The following is a 21,063-nucleotide window of genomic DNA, read 5'->3' as shown; positions in this document are numbered from 1 at the left end:
AAATCGAAGTGATGTTCTGAAGGACATTTTTTGGGATCTCAAGCAGCTCTTTTGGAGTGTAAACACTGTTCTGTCCTGTCAAAGTAAAATGCACTTAAGTGAGTGGAAAGGTTTATTCTCAGCCTCTGAAACAATGATGACACACTTGAAAGTAAATCAGACAGAATGCCTCTTTCTTTATAAATCAGTTTTGTATTGAAAGCACTAAACTCAAGTTGGACAAAACATCTTCCAGCGATGTCCTCCCTTTCAGTCTTGGAAATAATTGTGTAAAGGGCAAAGAACCTTCCCCACTGTACCTGCTGAAAGGTTTTTCATTGAAGCACTTCAACTTGACAAATTATTGCAATTAAAATCATAGACTGTTCTTTTCCCTGAGATACCAAGAAATACTTCCACTCTCTGATGGTGTGTCATTATGGCCAGCATAAGTGTCCACATTTTCTCATAAGGAACCTTGAAGCCTAGTCTCTAGACCATTATTCAGTAAAGTTAGTCTCTCACATCTGAGAATAAATGATTGCTTTTTCTGTCTTAATGCCTGCCGTAAGCCTTAAAAATGTCATTTTGAAAGTTCCCTTTCCAAATTTGTGTGCTCAGAAGAATGCGACGATTTATCAATGCTTTGAAGACCAAAAACTATTATTACAACTGTACAATTCAACAGTTAGTCAAAAGAAAAATTGCTGTGATATTTTATACAAAAGGTTGAACGTCAATGTCTTCAGTAGAAAAAAAAAAGAAACGGCAACAAAAGACCTCCAGCCGTCTATTTTCTATACCCACTTATCTTTGCAGAATTGGTCCCTGTCTTTAGTGGTGGAAAGTGAAGTACTAACCATATTCCCAAGTTTTGAAAAATCTGGAGAATTTTTTTTTTTTAATTAATAATTTTCCAAGACTGAAAAAGTATTTTTTTTTTTTTTTCCCCTTAACTCATATCAAATATTTATACATTTAATTAAAATATATTTTTGGCCAACTGTCTGACATTAATTCATTTTTAGGTCAGTTTGGATTCCAAAAACTATTTATAGTCCACAGTGTGATCAGAACTTTTTAATGGCCACTAGCAAACACTGACTTTGTCATCCATAACTTTACAACTGTTTTTGACTTTAGGGTCATAAATCATTTAAGCACTAGCTTTAACTTTATGGGTGATTTTCTGAAATTTTCCCAATTATTTCCACACAAAGTTTTTTACCCATCATGTTGTGAAATATTTATCCAATATTTCTTGCATCAAAACATCCACCTAACATAGTGCTCTCAGTTCGGATAACATTCCAAGGCATCCAAAATGTAGTGATGGCCAAACACCCGAATTTTGTCTCAAAAACGTAGATTTTAATACTTGACTTCAATTGCAAACTGCAAACTGGCTTTTTATGCTGCTGTTTCAGTGCTAGCTTATTCCTCTCTACTTGGCCTTTCAGCTTGTATATTTGTTTCACTGTGGATAAAGACACTAATCTTCAATCATCGTCAGTTGATTGTTTTGTGGTTGACACTCACATGTTGTACCGAAACACACTCAACTCTGGGGACACAGAACCAGGAAACAAGTGGTGGTAATTGCCTCTTTCCAGTGTTCCCACATTCTAAGTTATAAAATTTGCCTTTCATCTCATCTCTGACTGTAGATGGCGAGGAAGAAAATTTTGTGTCCTAAGATAAGTAAATGTGTCTTAGCAAAAATCTGCACTTGCATTTGTGATCTCTGTAGTTTTCTCCATTTGTTTGGTTTCAGAACAAACCAGAGACTCTGCTTTCCTTTCCTTTCGATCTGTCAGTCAGATGAATAACCGTTTTATTCTCAGAGGTTGTTTTTATTAAATAAAAGCAATGATATATCGCTTTACCAGACTGCAGTCTCTGAGGTTTATTTGTTTAGGGGTTGTTGTTTTTTGTGGCCCACCAAATGGGAACAAATAGCATATCTGTATCCTTCTCCTCCTTGGGTTGTCTGATTTATCTGATCTTGAAATCAGGCTTTCTTATTACGCAGCTCCTCGCTGTGTTCAAATTACTTTTCTCATATCACCATGAATGAATGTTCTGCTCCAAAAAGCCAAAGTGTCGTGTCTGCTGTTGTCATCTTTGGCGTTCTGGATTTTTGGCCGTCATTTATCTCGCAGTGCAAGAAAGTATTTTGCACAGCGATAGAGGAATTTATTACATTTCAGGACAGTCTGTCACTGCAACGAAGCCTGCTGTTTTATCTTCTGACTGTAAGCAGATCAGAAGAATCCAGCTTTGCCACAATGCTTCACCTATACTCATACTTTCAAACACCCCTCATTAAATTAAACAGATTTGTACTGGGCTGATGCATTCTGTGACATAGTTTTGCATTACTTGCAAAAGTCAAAAAGGATAAAACATGCTGACGGTTTAAATTCTGAACAGAAAACACTTTAATTGTCACATTATTTCCGTCTTTCTGGTTTACCTACAAGTGTAAGCGGGATTTACGTAATCATTAGATTTCCCCCTTATTATGTTTAATGCCTGAAGCCGAGGGATCATCTGTGAGAAAATGCCTGGCGTTGACAGAGGCGTTCTGTGAACAAAAAGGCAATACAGGCTCCGCAAAGAAAATCCTTCCCGTTTTAGCGCTCATCATTGAGATCGTTTGTGCCTGTAGCGCCCGTGAAACATCAGACCTCTCGGTCACTTTGATATCACAAAGAGATAATTCTGTCAGTGCAGGTTGCCAGACTCATCCGCTGCTTCTGGTTGAATTTCATCTAATTGCAAGCTGCCAAGTGTCTGTCACATTTCCTCCATTTTGAGTAAATCCTGATTTTGCTGTTGGTGATTCAGTTAGAATTAATTGCACCAGATGGTTTTGCCTCTGCATTTGTGCATCTCGTCATTGGACAACATGGCTTCCTGCAGAAGCTATTGCTAATGCCGAGTTGACCTTTACAGAGATGGTGGAGTCTAAATTAAAAATCGAAGCTCTATTGACGACTGCTTCATTAGCTTCAAGCCTAAATATCATGCAATCAAATAATTTTATTAAGTTCTGTTGTTCTGGTTTAATGTGAAACATGTTGGACCAAACCAAGTAGCTGCTTTGGAGCCAATTACTCAACATTGATAAAAAATAAAAAAAAAGAAAGTATAATTTTGATATCCACTTGATTTTGCAAGTGCAGTGACTTTGTCAGGAAGCAACTCTGATTTTGACTTTGATAATGTGTAACTGGGAGTTTGATGGAGAAAAAGGAAGAAGCTGAGATATCGACTTTCAAACCTGATTCAGAACTATTTAGATAAAATAATTAATCATACTTGATATTTCTATTGATTTAAAAGCAAATTGGGTTTTTTAAGTTTCCTTTTCTCAAAATAGAGCTGAAAATGGCTACTGTAGCAGATTGCCTCAATAGTCCCAGACAGGAATATCTAAGTTAAGTTTATTCCTGTCCCTGCAAACTGAAAATATGTTTTTATTCAAGACATTTATTTGTGATGGAAAATGAGACAGACATCTGATTAGATATTAAAACAGTTGTAAAATGCATATCACGCTTGGAAAAAAAATTATGTACACGTTAATGAAAGTCATATACAAATAATTATTTATATACTCTTGATAAGAAGCAAAAATATATTTATATAATTTTGGCATTGCAACAATCAGACCTTTCCTATAATTTCTCACCAGCTTTTTACATTCTTCAACTAGGATTCTGATTACTTAGATCTGATTATTCACCAGTTAAAGTTGTTATAGTTCCTAAAGTTGGAAAAAAAAGGAAAACAATTGTTCAGAAGTTAAGCTGCTAACAAAAATTCCAGCCTTTTCAAAATTGACGTCCAAAAGTACTCACTGGCAGCCAACTCTGCGCTGAGCAGTCCCTCCCAGCTGCAATCAGAGCCTCATTGGAATTATGCTGTAAATTAATTGTACATGCATGAAGCTGGTCTGCTTTTGGTCCTCTCTATAACTGGGTGGATGTAAATATAAAATATACCTTGTTAAAAAATATTTTTCTTATGCTAAGATAAATCACTGCTTAGTAATATTCGATATTAGTGTTTAACTCATTGTTATAACAACGAGGTCAGCCGACACTGTCAGAAGTGAGGTTCTTTAGGAAATTTTCACTTACTGCAATGTATTGCAAAGACATTTTTGGCTGCCAGTGCTTGTAATCTGGAGTCCTAGAAAGAAGCTGAGAGATGATTTGTGCCAACAATTCCCAAAGCCTGATTACAAAACTCATCTTGGATGACGACTGTGGTTTGTGAAGTGCCTAAAGGAAATGAAAACATCAGGTTAGCACAAAACAAAAATTATTGAGTCTTGACACATTTAAGTCCTGAACACATCTAGGACAGCTAAACCACCATTATAATATTCTACTATGTTTTCTTAGCTCACCCTTAAATGGAAATGAGCACCAGAGTGCCGCGATGAGGCCGATACCCTCAGAACCTCAGCTGGTTGCTTCTCTGTGATTCACTGCCAGAACTCAGAACCGGCCATATTAGGAGTGAGCCCAGGTCGAGATTAGATCGGTTTGTCAGCATCAGTGGGATGAGGTGTCATCAGGAGCATATCAAGGGCTCACAGCTTTTTGCTGTGTAAATGTCAGAAAACCGATTCCCTCCTTCGGTTTCTCGTGACACAACTCTAATTAAAATATGACATTGTAATTGGAGACAGGTTCATTTACTGTTAAATCTCTTCAGATCTTAATTGATTTTAACACCACCTACGTATGTAGCATTAACGTCACAGTGTTACAAGTAAGTTTTGTATTAATGTAAAGCAAACCCCTCATAATGACATTGCTGATGTCCAGAAAGTTTCTGAAGTTTCACACTGAGTGAAATGTCAAAAGTAAAGACTTAACTAACATTTTAACTTAAAAAAAGGAAAGGAAACTTTTTTATGACTTCAACTCTCCTCTGTTCTGTATTAAAGACTACTCCAGTGCTTATTGTATCTTTTATTAAAATGATTGAACATGCGACTCCACTCCAGTCTTGAAATGAAAGTATAAGAACAGCTCTCTGTTGGTCAACGGTTCATTCGGTGAACATGGTTTGAGCCCCGGGCTGAACCAAGGCCATTGTACAGTAGTTACTGTATTGAGCTCATTCATTTTTTTTCCACTGCCCTCAGTATTAATACATAATATGCAAGACAAAAGAGGTTTAAATCTCAAGCTGAAGCTGCAAGCTCAGCAGCACCGTTCATCAAGACATGGCCGTCGACATAAGCACTGATCCAAGATTTATTGATTTTTAAGGAGCTTTTTGAATAATTCTAGTTTGTGCTCGATGTAAATGTATGTATTATTTAAAAGCCACTCTTTTCAGGGGGGTTGTGACATTGATTTAAGGCTTGTAAGGTTTTACCCTCCAGCTCGACCTTACTTTTAAGAGCTGATTTATGAAGCTCTAGAGAGTAACTCAGCTGGGATGGGGAGAAAGGGGGAAAGTTCTAATGCCAATTTTTTTAGGTTTTAAGGCAGTTCTGTTGGCTTGTTGGAGAAGATGACGCCAAGTGGTAGACTGCTTTATGGCTATAGACCAGAAAGCTAGTTACACTGTGTCCCATGGTAATTAGATTTTGCTGAGAGATTTTTCTTTGTTTAAGACCCTCATGGGGCTCTCGCAGCCTCATTCTCTCGCAGCGCTGCATGGCAGAATGGCTGGGGCAGCATTGTTGCTTTGAGGTAGCTGTGAATTATAAATTTGATGAGCTGCATATTCTGCTAAAGCATCCAATTAAAGAGCTGCCACTCAAAAAGGTCCAACGATTCGTTTTTTTTTTTTTTTCTTTCAAGGAAGGCAAAAGTACAGCATGATGATATTTGTTTGCGGTTCACAACTAAATAATTAATATATGTTTAGAATTTGATCACCCTTAACACGGATTCTTCAGGACAACAACACCTTTTGTACCATTTTGCATCAAAATGGAAAGAGTATCAGGGTACAGTGATTCTTCTTTGTCACATGTTTCTCAGTAAAACAAACTTTAGAGGACCAGTACTGTTTATCTGCTCTCATGACTGCCTTTATCAACCCTGAGTGACTGAACTTTGGCTGTATTTCTCTCCACCTATCAGTCCTTATGAGAGATGCTCCAGTCAAATTTATGTAGGTCTATTCCAACTTCTGATTGTTGTAATGCTCTAACCTGCTCATAAGGATTTTAGGAAATGCAGATTTATCTACTAGAACTAAAAGTAGTGTTTTTCAAATTACTTCTCCTCAATTTCTTGTTCAATTTAAGATTGGTAATTTTACAACAAAAATAAATAAATCTTTGAAGAAGAGATTACTTGGTCTAAGATTTTGCCCCAGATAATAACCTGATCCATTTAAGACCTGACATTTGTCAAATTCTCAATCCAATGTTATGTTGGAGTAAAGTCGAAATCAAAGCCAAGTAAAGGCTTCATTAGTAATTACATGATTTTCATTAGTATTGTGATATTTTGTTTAACTCACTCACCAATGGATGACAAAGTGTTAAGGCCATCATAGATAGAAGAAAAAAAATGTACTGCTAAAAACTGAGAAGTTTTGAAATTAATTTCACATAATTTCCAAAAAAACTAGGAAATTCTGCAAAGTCAGAAATGAGCACAAATCCAAAATAAACGAGTGCTCATTTTGGAGCGCACGTTCCCCAATGTGGAGAGGCTGTAGACTTTGTTCCCCTTCTTTGTTCCTCCCCGCTCCATGTAAGTTTGCTATTTAATAAAGGCCACTAAAACGGAAACGGACTGTAAAGTCAGACATTTTATTTTATTTTTTCTCCGAAGAGTTTTTGCGGCGCTAGTGGCTCGTATTTTTTCCACAGTAGGCAGACAGGAAGGAGGGTGAGGAGAGGGGGGAAGACATGCGGCAAAGGTCGTCGGGACCGGGAGTCGAACCCGCGACGTCCGCGTCGAGGACTAAGGCCTCCAAACATGGGGCGTGCTAACCCCCTGCGCCACCACAGCACGCCCCAAAGTCAGACATTTACGGCAAAAAGTGACAAGACATGTAAGACTGAAGTGATAAATTTAGGAGATTTGGGCTCTTCCTGTCTCACAACAGCATTTGTTGTGAACTTGGTGTTTGATTGATCCAGGGTAAACACCTGAGAGAGTGGGGAAGAAGCTGCTGTGTTGAGTTATCATCTAGGAGATCTTGAAGTCTCCAGATCTACCATTTATTCTCTTTTGCTACAGATGTCTAACTTGTGACACTAAAAATGGCTAACTTTGAATCATCCTCTCTCAGTAGAAACTTATACACTGAAGAGTGTTGTAGTTTTGAACAACCTGTCAGTATGATGTTTTGACCGGCTGAAAAAGGCTGGGTTTTTGCAGATTCTGTCAGGGCCAATTCATATCACCAACTGAATTTTCATTTCACCTTCATGAAACTGAGTGTCCCTGGTATTGGTTTGGCTTTTTGTCAACTGCCCTGACTTTAGTTTTTTTAGCAGCAATATTTTATGCAACATTTTTCTTCTAGCCTCATTGTTTGTAGACACTCGTGATCTCCAACCCTGCCACATCGTCCTTGAGCTCTAAATTTGAACGGATGTTCCTCTGTAGTAACCTAATGCTTCTGAATACAGCCAGTCAGCTGTCAAGACTAATATATCTCTGTTATAAAATGAACATCTGTCCAGTTCAGTCTCGGTGAAGGCACTGAGACGTGTCCTCTCCAATCAGGTTAGAAAGGAAAGCTGGCAACGAGGTAACGGGAACCTATGAGTTTCATCCACTAAGCTTTGGAGTTACTGTGCTATTATTTACTGTGCTATGAAGCAACCTTCAACTGAAGTAAAACGACTATCTTTCAAGGTAGAGAAGTTTGTTTTTTAACAGTTCTGTTCGTCATTATGAAGACTGTGTCAGTCCCGATTCTGCCTTTAGTCTGTTGACACGCTGAGCAGGACCTGCAAAGTCTAGTTGTGTTGGAATGAGAAGCTAGTCTGGTCAAGTTTATATTATAGTCAGCTGAAGTAGTCTTTGCGGTTTTACAAGTCGACTTAGCATAATGACAAAGGAATAATATGAAGTCTAGATTGATTTATTTCACCTTTCCATGTGTCATTTTCCTCCTGACAAGTTTTCCTCTTTTCCCTGAAACCTCCACAATGTCGCCAGGCCAGACTGCAGATTTATGAGACAATTTTCACTGCCTCTACTCTGTGAGGTAATTGTTTCTGCGACACCTCTTTATAGCTCAGGTTTGTAGAGGTTTATCAGCACTCCTGGTGTCGTATTGACTAGCCACAAACACGCTGTGCCCTCTGCCCTTGTCTCCACCAATCATCAAATGATTGAGAAATAGTTTGAAGTACCAGAGGCCTTATCTGAGCACCCACAGGTGTCATTAGAGACACACTAAATCTTTAAGAATGGCTCAGAGTAGGAGGGGAAATGGTGTTTAATTTTAAACAGCAGTGTTACTTAAACTGACAATGTGGTGCTGAGCGTGACAGGTGTACGATTTCAGTTTTAATACTTGGATGCTATGGATTTTAACTACTTATGTACTAATTTCTCTTGGTTCTAATGGCCAGATGTGAACAATTTCAGCACAGTGATCCTGGAGTTTGAATTACAGTATGTAACCCAATGACAGCAAAACCTCAATCAAGAAATCAAATAAGTAGTACCTCCATGACAAATTGAAGTAGGCTAATAGATCTCAAAAATCACTTTAAGTAATGATCTTAAGGAGTTCAAGAATAGATGAGGAACATTTTATATTTATCAGATTGGAAAGGGAGAAAAATAAAGCAATTTCTAAAGCTTTGAGGCTCCAGAGAACCACTGAGCTCTTATCCATAAATGAAAAAAAAATCTATAGCCTTCAAGGTCTCAGTTTGACCAAAAACATGTTGGAGACTTTTAGGAAAATATTTTGTGGAATAACAAAATAAAATTTTAGCTTTTTGTTACATCTGGTATAAAAGTAAATCATAATTTCACGTTGGCAGTTTGAGAAACTAGAACAACTCCTGGACAGCTTGATGTGATATACTTCATAAATTTAATGCTTAATGCCTCTAAAGTTTAATGAGTTGTGTTTTAGCACACTCACTGTATTGCAGTAGCCAATACAGTCTCCAGCTTAGCTGTAGTAAGACTAACAAACCCACCAGTCACCAGTTTTATTTAAAACCAGCTAATGTCAGTGCTGGTCTTCTGCCCTGCCTTTAGGCCACCAGCTGTAACCTTAATACTTGTGGTGTTGTCCTGAAAAACCAGAGAGGCCAATTTTGTCTCCTTGAGCATTAATGCACCCCTCATCTCCTGCATGCCCAGCTTCCTGTAGCAAATGTACCTTAGGCTGTTGCCTGGGTAACCACAAGAGATGATGCTGTATTTCCCAGGTTACTCTCAGATTGTCCACAAGCGAGGGGTGAGAGCTCGACTCATGAGGCTCTTTCCATGCTCCACAGGCAAAAAGCCATCCTCCTGCAATCAAAGCAAGTGGCTGTTCCTCTCTATGATGATTTTTATAGGTTTTTTTTGTTTGTTTTTCTCCTTGTGGCCTTCAAGGCTTTGATTATCTGCCTTTCACCAATTCACTGAGAAATGTTTGCAGATTTATTTCCAAACATAAAAATAATGCTTGAATGTTCAAAATGTTATAGGTGCTACCTGTTTTCTCCATTTCATCTCGACCAGGTTTAGGGAAAACATCACCTGTGACAGCGCCGCTTTTGCTCCGCAGCAACAGGTGAAATGTGGTCTGCTGGAATATTTGGCTTTTTATTGTTGGGTGCAGCAAAACTCTTTGATGCTAATGAGGCACTTAGACAGGATGTCACACTTCAGGTGTATAAGAATGGAGCGCAGCGCTGCGAGGACACTGCGGTGCAGTGACAGTGCCCAGACAGCGTCTGCCATCATAATAAGCCCATTAAAGCATTCCTCAGGGTTTATTACTGTGCACTCTCATCCAGAGGCTCTCTGCCACACTGACTTGTGTTCAGGGGTCTCAACTACACTAATTACTTCTGATATATTTGTTGTAGAGAAGAAATGAGTGTTTTGTTTGGCTTTCATCAAAGGCTAGATGAGAAACCTGATAAAATAAGGTACAACAGACATTTAGCCATAGCATTTTATGGCTAAATGTTTATCCTCAATTTTGTAGTTTTGAAAAATTACAGTGTCTTGAAATGTATTGGTTTTAGTAACTCTAGAACGTTTTCACATTCTTGAAATGGGATGAAAATTGTTGCCTAAATAAAAATTGTTAAATTGTTCATTTGCGTCCAACCCCTGGTGGTCAAATGTTGCTAAAACAGCTGCTACAGATATTTTGGAGTTTGTAACAAACTTTTTTTTATGCCGGTTTATTTTAGCAAAATCAAGTTCAATCAGATTGTCACTTGGATTTAGATCTGTACTTTGACTAGGTCTTCTTAACACCCCTAACAGCCTATTAAAATTTTTCTGCCATGATTGACCTGTGTTCACCTCCCCATCAGCTCTGACCAACTTCAACTCTATTGAAGAAAATAATTCCCACAGCATGATGCTGCCCCCACTATGCTTCATTAATTTTTTTATGTGGTTAAAATGTTTCTATTTCTAATCTAACCAAACTGGATTTTATAGGCCTTTCATATCCTATCGGTGCTTTAAAATGAATCACAAATGTATTTTGACCTGTCTGCTGTGCCCCTTGACCTTCATGATGTTTGTTTACTGATGTTCTCTTACACACCTGAGGCCTTCATGGAACAACTGAATTCATACAGAGATTACATTAAACACATGTGGACTCTTTTAACACAGAAAGTGACTTTTAGGTTGAGCTTAAATTTTATTTGTGCGTATCAGATCGGGGTTGGAAGGTGGGGGTCGAATACAAATGTACGCATTTCATTTTCTTTTCTATTCACGTGTACGCATTGTTGGTCTATGAAAAACACTGGATTGTGTTGTTGTTAAAATGCTAAACTTTTTAGCTCATTAATAGTTTTGCAGAGCGCTGTATATTTGCTTTCCTGGTTGCAGATTTATTCCAGTGAGGGTTTGATCTAGTTTGACCGTTGGCTCCTTCTCTCTTTCAGACAGCGTTGAAGATGAGCTGGAACTCTCTGCAGTCCGTCATCGCCCCGAGGGCCTGGAGCAGCTCGAGGCACAGACACGATTCTCCCGGAAGGAGCTCCAGATCCTTTACCGCGGCTTCAAGAATGTAAGTGATACACCCAGATTACACCCACGTTATATGTACAACACTAGTCTTTCGTCTCTATTCCAGCACCCCTCTCTCCAACATATCTAAAACATTTGCCTGTCTTTGTTTTTTTTTTTATTGATTTATTCTTTCACAAGCTCCACTGCAGAAGTTGACTGGAGGATTTCCTCCTTAAACTAACATACCTAATTTTCTTTGCTGCATTCATTACATTTTGCACCAATTGTTATAAAAGCTCAATTGTGCTTATCTGAGGATTTTAAAGTTACTTTCCGTTATTAACTGTATTTTGGATAAATAGTTCAGATTACCTATTATATACCTATAATTCAGGTTAGGGTTTCAGGATCGCTGCAGTCTTTGAAACACTGAGAAATATTGGAATTACTTTTGATCATTTCCCAAATCTGGATAAGTATAGAAAGGACTATTCCCGATCCCATTAGTTAGGAGATGAAAAATGTGCTTTTAGCATTGATCTATTTTTAGACACCTTAACTTTTCTTTTTGCTCTTTATTTGTCACGGCATATTTCTATTGATCACTTTAGTTCCTGACAGAGAACCAGCAGATAAATAGTCAGCCATTAAAAGAATAATTAAAAAAGGGCAATTTTACAACTTTTTTTGTCTCTAGACCCAATTAGATTTGAAATGCCAGCCTATTGAACAGTATGCCCATGTACAGCTCAGTATACATTCACTCTTGGCTTTTTTAAATGAATGAATCAGCCTGTTGTTCTTCTGAAGTGTTCTGCAATTCCGGGTTTCTTTAATACTGTTTATCTGAGTTACTAGCTCTGGTGTCTTTCATCTCCCTCTTGACAATTCTCCATAGATAATCTATTGGGTTTAGTCAAGTGAGGGTTATGGCCGCTCTAGTACATCGATAAGGTGGTCGATAAACCAGGTATGGTTACTTCTGGCAGTGTGAAATTGAATTTAGCGTCTTCCTAGAGCTTGTCATCAGGGAACCATAAAATCTCTAAGTTTCCATTGATTTCCAGTTTTATAAAACACAGTGAACCAACATCAGCAGGTGATGTGGAAACTTTCATCTCAAGCATCTTGGACTCTGTGATTTACTTTCGTCTCTTCAGTTATATCACAGATGTCAAACTCCAGCCCTCGAGGGCCGTTGTCCTGCGATATTTTAGATGCGTCTTCGCTTGAACGCGCTTGAGTCAAATAATTAGGTCATTAGCAAGACTCTGGAGAACTTGACCAAATGCTGAGGAGGTAATTCAGCCATTTGATTCAGGTGTGATGGACCAGGGACACATCTAGAAGCTGTAGAGGACTAAAAGTCTCTTGAGGACTGGAGTTTGACATCACTGCACTAAATCATGTCAATGATTCTAAATATTTGTCAGATGTGAATATAGAGCTTTAGCCCAGCTTATGTAGAGAGAGAAAATATAAAAAAAGATATTTCAAAGTATTAAAAAGAAATTGCATCCTTGTTTTAATGTATCAGGGCGTATTACAGATGATCTGGTTGTTATGAAATTTATTTAAACCTAGCCATTGGTGTATGAAAACTCATAACAGATTGTATTGTTTCATTTTTTCTTATCAAAATAGAAACTAAAATGGAAAAACTGCAGTTGAGATCACGTACAACAGTATGGCCTTTATGCTGTTTGCTGGTCAGGAGGATGCAGGTGTGTGTTAACAGTCCTAAAGAGGAAAGTCATGAGCATCGACCATAAAGTAGCACTTGCTCATATCCCATGATGCATTGCAATATCTACTTTTGACTCAAGACGTGACTGCAAACAAGCTCACTTGTGTGACAGATGCATTAAATAAACCAAGTTGTTCCCACTTAATTACCAAATGTACAGTTTACTGATAAATCGAGGTTGTTGCACAATAATTTACAGGGTGACTATAATATCTTTGAAGTGCAAAAAAATACGACTGTGAATTGTGCACAGTTTGAAACAATAACTCAACCCCCCTCAAAGCAGCTCAAATACTCTGCATAGTTGGTGCATATACCTGTGAGAGCAACAATGATGAAGCCAATCTACTGATGCTTTCCTCCAAAGGATGGTAAACTTTGCATTATCAGTCTCTCTCAGGCTTCTCTTTTCCACTTAAACTTCATAGTTTGTACAAATATTATTTAATGTTGTTTACGCATTATTTATCCCTCTTGTATAATTACATTATGCTGGAGCAAAAGTCTTTGTAAAGAAGCAAATAGTGATGGCGCTCGGATTACTGCTGCTGAATGTTTTTCATCCCTCTCCCTCGTTGAAGCCCCGGAGACAAACAGCTCCACTTTGTCTTGTTCTGGTGTCATTGGCAGAGTGAAGGAGAGCTTTTAAGGGCAGCAGACTAATAGAAGCTGGCCGGCTTCCCATGATGAGAAGTTTGGCCCCTTTGTCCTTGTTGTCCAGAGATTCGAGGCAAATCGAATGCCTCCGATGCAGGTGACAGACGGAGGGCGTTTATTTTGACAGCTGACTTTATGAAGCAGCCGCTCGGAGCTTTAGCTCTAGATCTGGAAATGAACCTAATGGGGAACAAAACAAGCCCTCTGATTCTGACCTCTACTCCTGCAGGTCACCTGAGGTCATCAATTCAGGCACTTGACTAAGAGCTCTCAATTTGTGTTGCATTGTTCCTGATGTCTCCGTTCACATCGTGATTTCACTCCCAGATGTCACGCCTGGTCAGTTTTGTCTTTCAGAGATTGTGTTTGTGATTTGCTCATCATGGAAGACAAGCATGCCAAACAAATACAGATGCATTTTTTGAGTCGCTTGTATTCGCTGACAATGTCAATGAGATATGAGCAAACTAAATTAATTACATAGTCATTTCTTGTTTGTTCTTGGTTTATGGTTACATTTATGATTACAAAATTAAAAACATTCAAAACAAGGCTATGAGAACATTGCTATCCTGATGTGGCCAATCGTGATGATGTCGCTATTACCGTTAACCTCAAATTGAATTGCAAGAGCACTTCATCCTAACTTGATGACCAGCGGGCAGCACTCAGTTGATAAATTGCCTCTAAAACGAGCGTCGTCACGAGAATAAAAATATAAAATGTAACCGCTGATGAATTATGTCATCGGTGTTGTTCGGTAAAACATCACTCTGATTGCTGACCTTCAGGTTCCCAAAGTGTTTGTCGCAAAGAGCCACACATTTCAGAGGAAGCAGAGGACCCAGAGAAAGGCTATGTTAGCAGGATACATTAGCGTGCTAATGGTGTGGTAAGCTGTAATCTAAAGTGCATGTTGAAGTGAGGTTAAACTGTGCGGGTAAACATCCCATTATCTCTATAAATATTCATTCATTGGCCAATGGGAAACTATGCTCTGAACAAGATGCTCTCATTTTTTTTGTCCTCAATATCCTCAAATTATACAAATTATGTTAAAATTGAAATACAAAGTCTAGAGTTTTTTTTATTTGATTTAATAATGAGGGTCCATCTGAAAATATTGGATGAGTTTATAGGGTAGGAGTTCATAAGTTTCTTACTTCTACCTACTGCTTTTTGAGCATGTTAAAATTATTGTGTCTTTTGCGTTCCTTGTTCATGCGTGTGATTTTATACATCTATCATGTTCTAAATAGATAAATAAAATGTAAGTTCTGAGCTGGCCAGATCCAAGCCTTTTTTAAAGTAACATCATTTCTGACTGAATCAGATTGAGGAGGAATTCATATGTGGCAATTTCGTTCTGCTTTACTGAGCTTTTAAATCAAGTGTTTAATGTCATAAAACAAACTTTAACCTCAATGATAACCTGAGTTAAAATTAAAAAGTTATGACTTCAGTTATTAAGAGAAATAAAGTAATTCAAACTAACCGGGGTAATGTTAAAACAGCCTAATCGCCCTTCTGCCATCAACTTGCCCAGGTGTTATAAAGCATTTATGATCTTTTATTTTAGTTCAGTCATATTAGATGTTTTTGAACTGAGACTGCTGCTTGGAGGCCAATGCAAAACCTTCATTGTGTTTTAAACAATTTAGAGGTGAACTTTCTGATCATTCTTGTCCTGAAATTTGAACTTGAGGTCACAAACCAGAGGTAATATATTCTCCTTTAGTATTTCTAATAGAGAGAAGAAATCATGCTTAAATGAGTAGCACCACATTGTCAGTAGTCCTTGGATGGTGTTTTCTGAAATGATTTTTTTACGCCTTTTGGAGTGAGAAACACACTTTGCAGAAAGTTCAGCCTTTGTCTTTTCAGTCCACAGAATAATATCCTAAAAGTCTTGAAAATCAGGTAGATCCGTTTTTATGCAAATGTGAGCCAGGTTTTTGTGTTTTCCATGATCAACTGTGATTACTGGGGGTTAGCACGCCCCACATTTGGAGGCCTTAGACCCGCGGATGTCGCGGGTTCGACTCCCGGTCCCGACGACCTTTGCCGCATGTCCTCCTTCAAAAATGGCGCCTGCTCAGCTGGCTGCCTGCAGACGCAGCTCCTGTCGTGTGCTGTAACTGCGAAATAATTTCCCTGCTGGGATGAATAAAGTAATTCTTCTTCTTCTTCTTCTAATACAACTTTTGTGAGATCTCTGTTTCTTTGTTGTTTGAATCGTGAACAGTGAGGTTAACTGAGCCACATGAGGCCAGTAATTCTTTGGGACCTCCTGGATGAGTCGTTGAGGTACTCTTTAAGTATTTGTCATCTCGTGGAAAAATTCACCACTGTTTCATATTTTCTCCATCTGTTGACAATGGCGCCCACTCTTGTCCACTTGAATCTCGACTCTCCTGGAAATGCATTTGAAACACTTTTCAGACTGATGGATATTAGTAATTATGTTCCTCATTTGGTTTTTGAGTTTTTATCCTACTTCCAGCTGTCAGAGAAGTTGAGTTTATGGGTTGTCTTGATTCTACGTGCTCTGCAGTAATCAGTCTTTAGGATGGCTAGTGAAATGTATTCTAAAAAAATGTGTGATGGGTGTCTTTTTTACCCTAAACATCATTTGAAACCTCCATTTTGCATTTACTCTGTTTATAATAAAGTTTTTTTGATGTTCCAAGTCTGAAACAAAAGCAAAAATAGAAGATATCAGTATGGCACTTCATTGAAGATGGCCAGATAAATGAATGTCTCAGTTTGCTGTAGACTGATGGAAAATATTAAGGCTGACTTGTCTTTCCCTGACTTCTGTCTTATCTAAAAAAAAAAAAAAAATCCTCTCTCTAAAAGTAGGTTAGACACAAAAGACTCTCAGAGGAATTGAGAACTTCCTCTTATTCTTTGAGATTCCAAACATAAAACACTTGTTTAAAGCAGAACTATAATGTTTTATCTTTACTTTTTTATTTCTTCATCTTTTTTCCTAAATTTTATGACCGTAGCTGGTAATTAATAGCAGGGGGGGTTAAATCAAAATTTCTTATACTCAAAGATTTTCTTATATTTTTTTACACTCATTTCAGCCACAGCAGCATTGCTTTATAGTTGGAAAATCTCAGAGGTGTTGAGTCATCTGTCATCTTTGATTTATATTGTTCTTTCAAGCAGCCAGACCTTCTTGTCAGCTTTTAAAGTGACAAGAAGGTTTGGCTTCTTGGTTTTCAGACAATCTACTGTTGCTTCTTTTTTTGTCAGTCTAAAATATTAACTTTGTTCTCCTTGTTAGGAGAGGTAGGTTTTGCCTTCCTTCCTGGTTCTTTTATGAGCTTTAGCTTGTAGACAGATGTCCCTGTGTTTGCTGGAATGCAGTCTAATCTTCTTCCAAACTTTAGCATTCCTTAAAGCTTTCTATTTCGGTCTCGGTTGTTTGCAGAACGATGTTTTTCTGGCAGCTTTCTGACTTGTTTATTGAATCTAATGTTTAGCATTAGATTCAATAATGCTAAACATTAGCATTATTGAATGCTAATGTTTCAATAATGCTAAAGTCTGACAACAGAGCAGCAGCTTTTTCTCTCCTTTTAGCCTCGGCAGTCGCACCATTGTTGCTCAGGGTTCTCTAATGGTGAAATATGAACACAATTATTTGCTAATGCGAGAAAGGAATTAGACGTACCTTCTAGAGAGAATAGATTCACATTTTCCAGCTTGTTCTGAACCTTACAGCCAAGCAGTTGAATCTAAACTTTGTTGGGTTTTTTTTCTATTTTTCAGCTACTTTTGTTCTTCTGGTCTTTATGAATGTCCATCTTATCTAAATCCATGCAAAATGTCAGCCAGTGACACAACCCTGCTCTTCACAGTAACCTCAGTGATAACGCACAAATTTAAATGTTTTGCATCTAATTTTGCCTTCGAACTAAACACCAATCAAAGGTGTTTTTACAAAAATCCAATGTTTTATTCGCTTTGGAGAAAAAGATGATGATTAAACATCATTTGTGTTGGTTGATTTTCCTTTTGAGCTACTGGGACTTGTTTTAATTCACAAAATTGTCGATCAACAAAATGTCAAGCATCTGACCGGCACACAATCTTTCTCAAGAGTGATCGGGCAGAATTAATTGTAGCTTTTCTTTCTCCAGAGGAAAATCTGATTGTTTTGGGGCTTCTAGAAATTGGGAGAATAGTGATGTTTCATAACTAGTTCTGGAGGAAAATATGCATTGCCTGCAGAAAATGGCTACAACACCTCCTTTTCCTATTATTGTTTATTCCTTTGATATGACGAACAAATCAGATGACATATCTAACAGACTGCTGTGCCTTTGATTTTGACATTTTTGTAGCAGTCCCATTAAATCCCACTGTATTAAGCAGTAAGCTGACATCCTCTTGTACAGAATATGAGGCAATCCTTCTGCTGGGAAACTTGTATCCAGATGTTGTGGTGTATAATTGCTTACTACCTTCTTAAGTATACCTGCATAGTTGTTTAATGACAATTGTGAATCAGCCAATCACATAGCAGCAACTCTTCCTACAGTGATCTAGGAAGAAGCCTGTTAAGTTTACAGCTACTACCTCTGTTTTGGTTATTCCTACATGCAAGAAAAAAGAGAAAAGAAATGGTTTCCACTCTGAAAAATCTCAAGTATATTCAGAGCATTGACCTTGTTCTCTCCATTTCAGTTCCTTATATCTTAAATATTCAGTGTGCTGCAGATTTGCAGCAGGAGAGCCAAACCGAGCCTGCAAAAACGAACTTTCTTTCAGCGCTCTGCTTCTGACCAAGGTCATCTGCAATATCTTTGGTTCTCTAAAATGGCACAAAAGTGTCTTTCTTGGAGGCGTTACATAAATGTCTTTTCAGTGAATGCCACCGGCAAAGGTGGGTGGCTTCAAAAGGCTCTAGATAAAATCTCTGTCGAGGTGTGGAGGGTTTGCAGTTGAATGCCACTGGTCTTAGTTTGGGATTATGGCCGGCACAAAGAGGCACAGAAAGAAGAAAAGTGAGGGAAAAAATAATCAAAACCTTCCCATTCAGAGGAGGTTGTTCAGTGCAAATGTGTTTAGAATTGGCATGTTTAAGCCAAGTTTCAAACTAGAAGAGTCTTTTTTATGATTGGTAAATGACCTTTGTTAATTCACCCTGTCTTTCAGGAGTGTCCAAGTGGCGTCGTCAATGAAGAAACCTTTAAAGATATCTATGCACAGTTTTTTCCACAAGGAGGTACGGAGTAGGACGTAACTATGTCCCATTTCCTGTGTGACCTGTTTTAATAACAAGTTCATTTGTCTCATCAAGCCCAGTGTGCTAAAATTCTAACCACAGCCAATGCTTAAAAAATGGAGATTATACATGTGCAGCCTTAAGCTTTCATCATTATTGTTCCCACTCAAGGAAAAATAGAGGAAGCATTAGGAGGCTTTGATTCATGCACTCAGAGAGAAGACAGGCAGACCAGTAAACACATAAGCTCCCCCACACAGGAAACCAGGAGAAAACTCTGAGCTCCAAGTCTGTGTTTTCTTCTTCTGTCTACAAGAACTTCTTTTCTTTGAAGCTGCACAGATAACTACTAAAGAAAGTAATAATAAGGCTTTGAACTATTTTTCTTGTTATCAGAAGGTGCTACTTTTGATGTTAGATGAGCTGTAATGGTCACGAATGATTTTTGATTTTGTGTATTTATTCCTCTTTATAGATGCTTCGACGTATGCACATTTCCTGTTCAACGCGTTTGACACGGATCACAATGGCTCTGTGAGCTTTGAGGTGAGCAAGATGCCGGAAAGAATAATCCAGTCTAACCAAAATAGTAATATTCTCATAGTAAAGAATTCCCTCTATATTAATTAACACCCCTGGTAGATGTGACAACAACAAAAAAAACCTTAAAAATATCAACTATAGCAGTATAGACTAGTATTATTCTGAGATGTTTTTTACAAAATCACCACTGCCACACTTCTTGTCCCCCTGTTTAGAGTTTTTGCAGCTCCCATTTACCAACAGGACATTACTCTGGGTTTCTATTGTGACCATCCATTTTCTACATCCATCTTAGCGATGGTTCTTTCAGGAACATTGCTCCTCTCTCTCCTAGCATCGACCTCCATCATAAAACCTACAGATTGTGTTTCGCAAGAAAATGGCAAAACACCCCCGACTTGGCCTTTAAAACTAGTAACACACGTTCATAATATTACAAAAACAAATGTCACCGAACCTTGAATACCCTTTTTACTTTTTGCATTAGTCTGTAGGCTTGTACGTGAATTGTATGTGAGGCTTTTTCGTTTGACTTGCGAAACGAATTTCAGCCCTAACAAATTTCTCTATTGTTGCAGAATTTCTTTCTGGTTTTGGCTGCATCACATAAACTCACAGAAATGGTCCCACTTTACATATACAGTACCTAAAAAAACATTGTTTTTAAAATGTTCCAGATAGTTATGGGCTCTGCTAAATAAAGCTCCCAGACAGGGGAGAAAGAAAAAAATAAGAAAAGATACATAAGATATCTTGAGCATCACCCCTTGTGTGCAGAGTGTGATTGACAGCATCTCCACAGTAGATGCCTGATCTCCCTATTTCTTAGCAGTAAGCTGAAGGCATTTTCAACACGAGCGCCAGCTGTCTGTTGACGGCACATTCATGAAAGCAGTGGAAAGTTTGCAGCTAAGATAAGTTATGTTTTATAACATGTGGTGCAATTCCTCCTTCTAACTCCGCCCTGGGCAACTGCCCATACGGCTAATAACAAAAACAATTCTTAACTCACCTTTGGACCTCCATGCTGCTTCATATCATGAATTTATTTCATCTTCCAGGAGGACTGTCACTGTTTTAAAGTGCCGGGCGAGTTGATCTTCTGTTGGGGTTTATGTGATTAGCAACAGTGGCAATTCAAATTGCTTAATGATGGACTGTGGAAAGTTAAATCAGAAATATTTATACTAACATTGAATTAAATATACATCCTTTTAAACTTCAAATGAATTCAATTTCTAGTCAGTTAATTTCTCTTTTAATTATTTGGGGGGTTTTTTACCAAAGTATTAACATTTATATAAATATTGACGAATTTTTCACTTATCCAACATTTATTACACTCAATTTGTACTATCTAATATGTAAATATTTATTTATAAATGATGTATTTTATGGATTGTGACACTTCTACTCCTCCTTATATCGGTAGATTTCTGGGTCACTCAATGTATCAGGTGAAAACCAAATTACTAGGCTAGAAATTTACCTCAGAAAAATCGCCTGTTGAAGAGCCATCGCTTTACATGCCCTGATATGTTTGGATGGAGTTTTGTGGAGAAAAAGTTCTTTAATTTAATTGGCTTACTCACTTAAAAAAAAATGTATAACACTTTGCTGTCTAAGTGGATTCTACTGAAGAGAATCAGGCCCCACCATGCAGGAAGCATGAGGTGTTTTTCCACACATACAAACTTTTATTCAAAGGATGTTGAATGTTTGTTACCAGAAAGCTT

At 37.9% G+C, this 21,063-nt stretch overlaps 1 protein-coding gene across 8 annotated transcripts in view; it reads left to right on the top strand.

Moving 5' to 3' along the window:
* The window catches only part of kcnip4a (potassium voltage-gated channel interacting protein 4a), a 147,045-nt gene that overhangs the window by 120,685 nt on the left and 5,297 nt on the right, over positions 1 to 21,063 (top strand). For 7 of the 8 annotated variants that reach the window (XM_032583033.1, XM_032583037.1, XM_032583032.1 and 4 more), the window contains 3 exons: positions 11,072 to 11,196; positions 18,715 to 18,784; positions 19,260 to 19,330. In XM_032583033.1, the coding sequence (XP_032438924.1) occupies positions 11,072 to 11,196; positions 18,715 to 18,784; positions 19,260 to 19,330 (266 nt within the window). Of the gene's footprint in view, positions 1 to 9,376; positions 9,473 to 11,071; positions 11,197 to 18,714; positions 18,785 to 19,259; positions 19,331 to 21,063 lie in introns of all 8 variants that reach the window. The other variant, XM_032583040.1, reaches the window with a different exon arrangement.

Source organism: Xiphophorus hellerii, chromosome 14 (genome assembly GCF_003331165.1).
Source record: "Xiphophorus hellerii strain 12219 chromosome 14, Xiphophorus_hellerii-4.1, whole genome shotgun sequence".
In the NCBI taxonomy this organism is placed as follows: Eukaryota; Metazoa; Chordata; class Actinopteri; order Cyprinodontiformes; family Poeciliidae; genus Xiphophorus; species Xiphophorus hellerii.
Note: the sequence above shows the minus strand (reverse complement) of the source record. Positions and strands in the feature narration are given on the sequence as shown.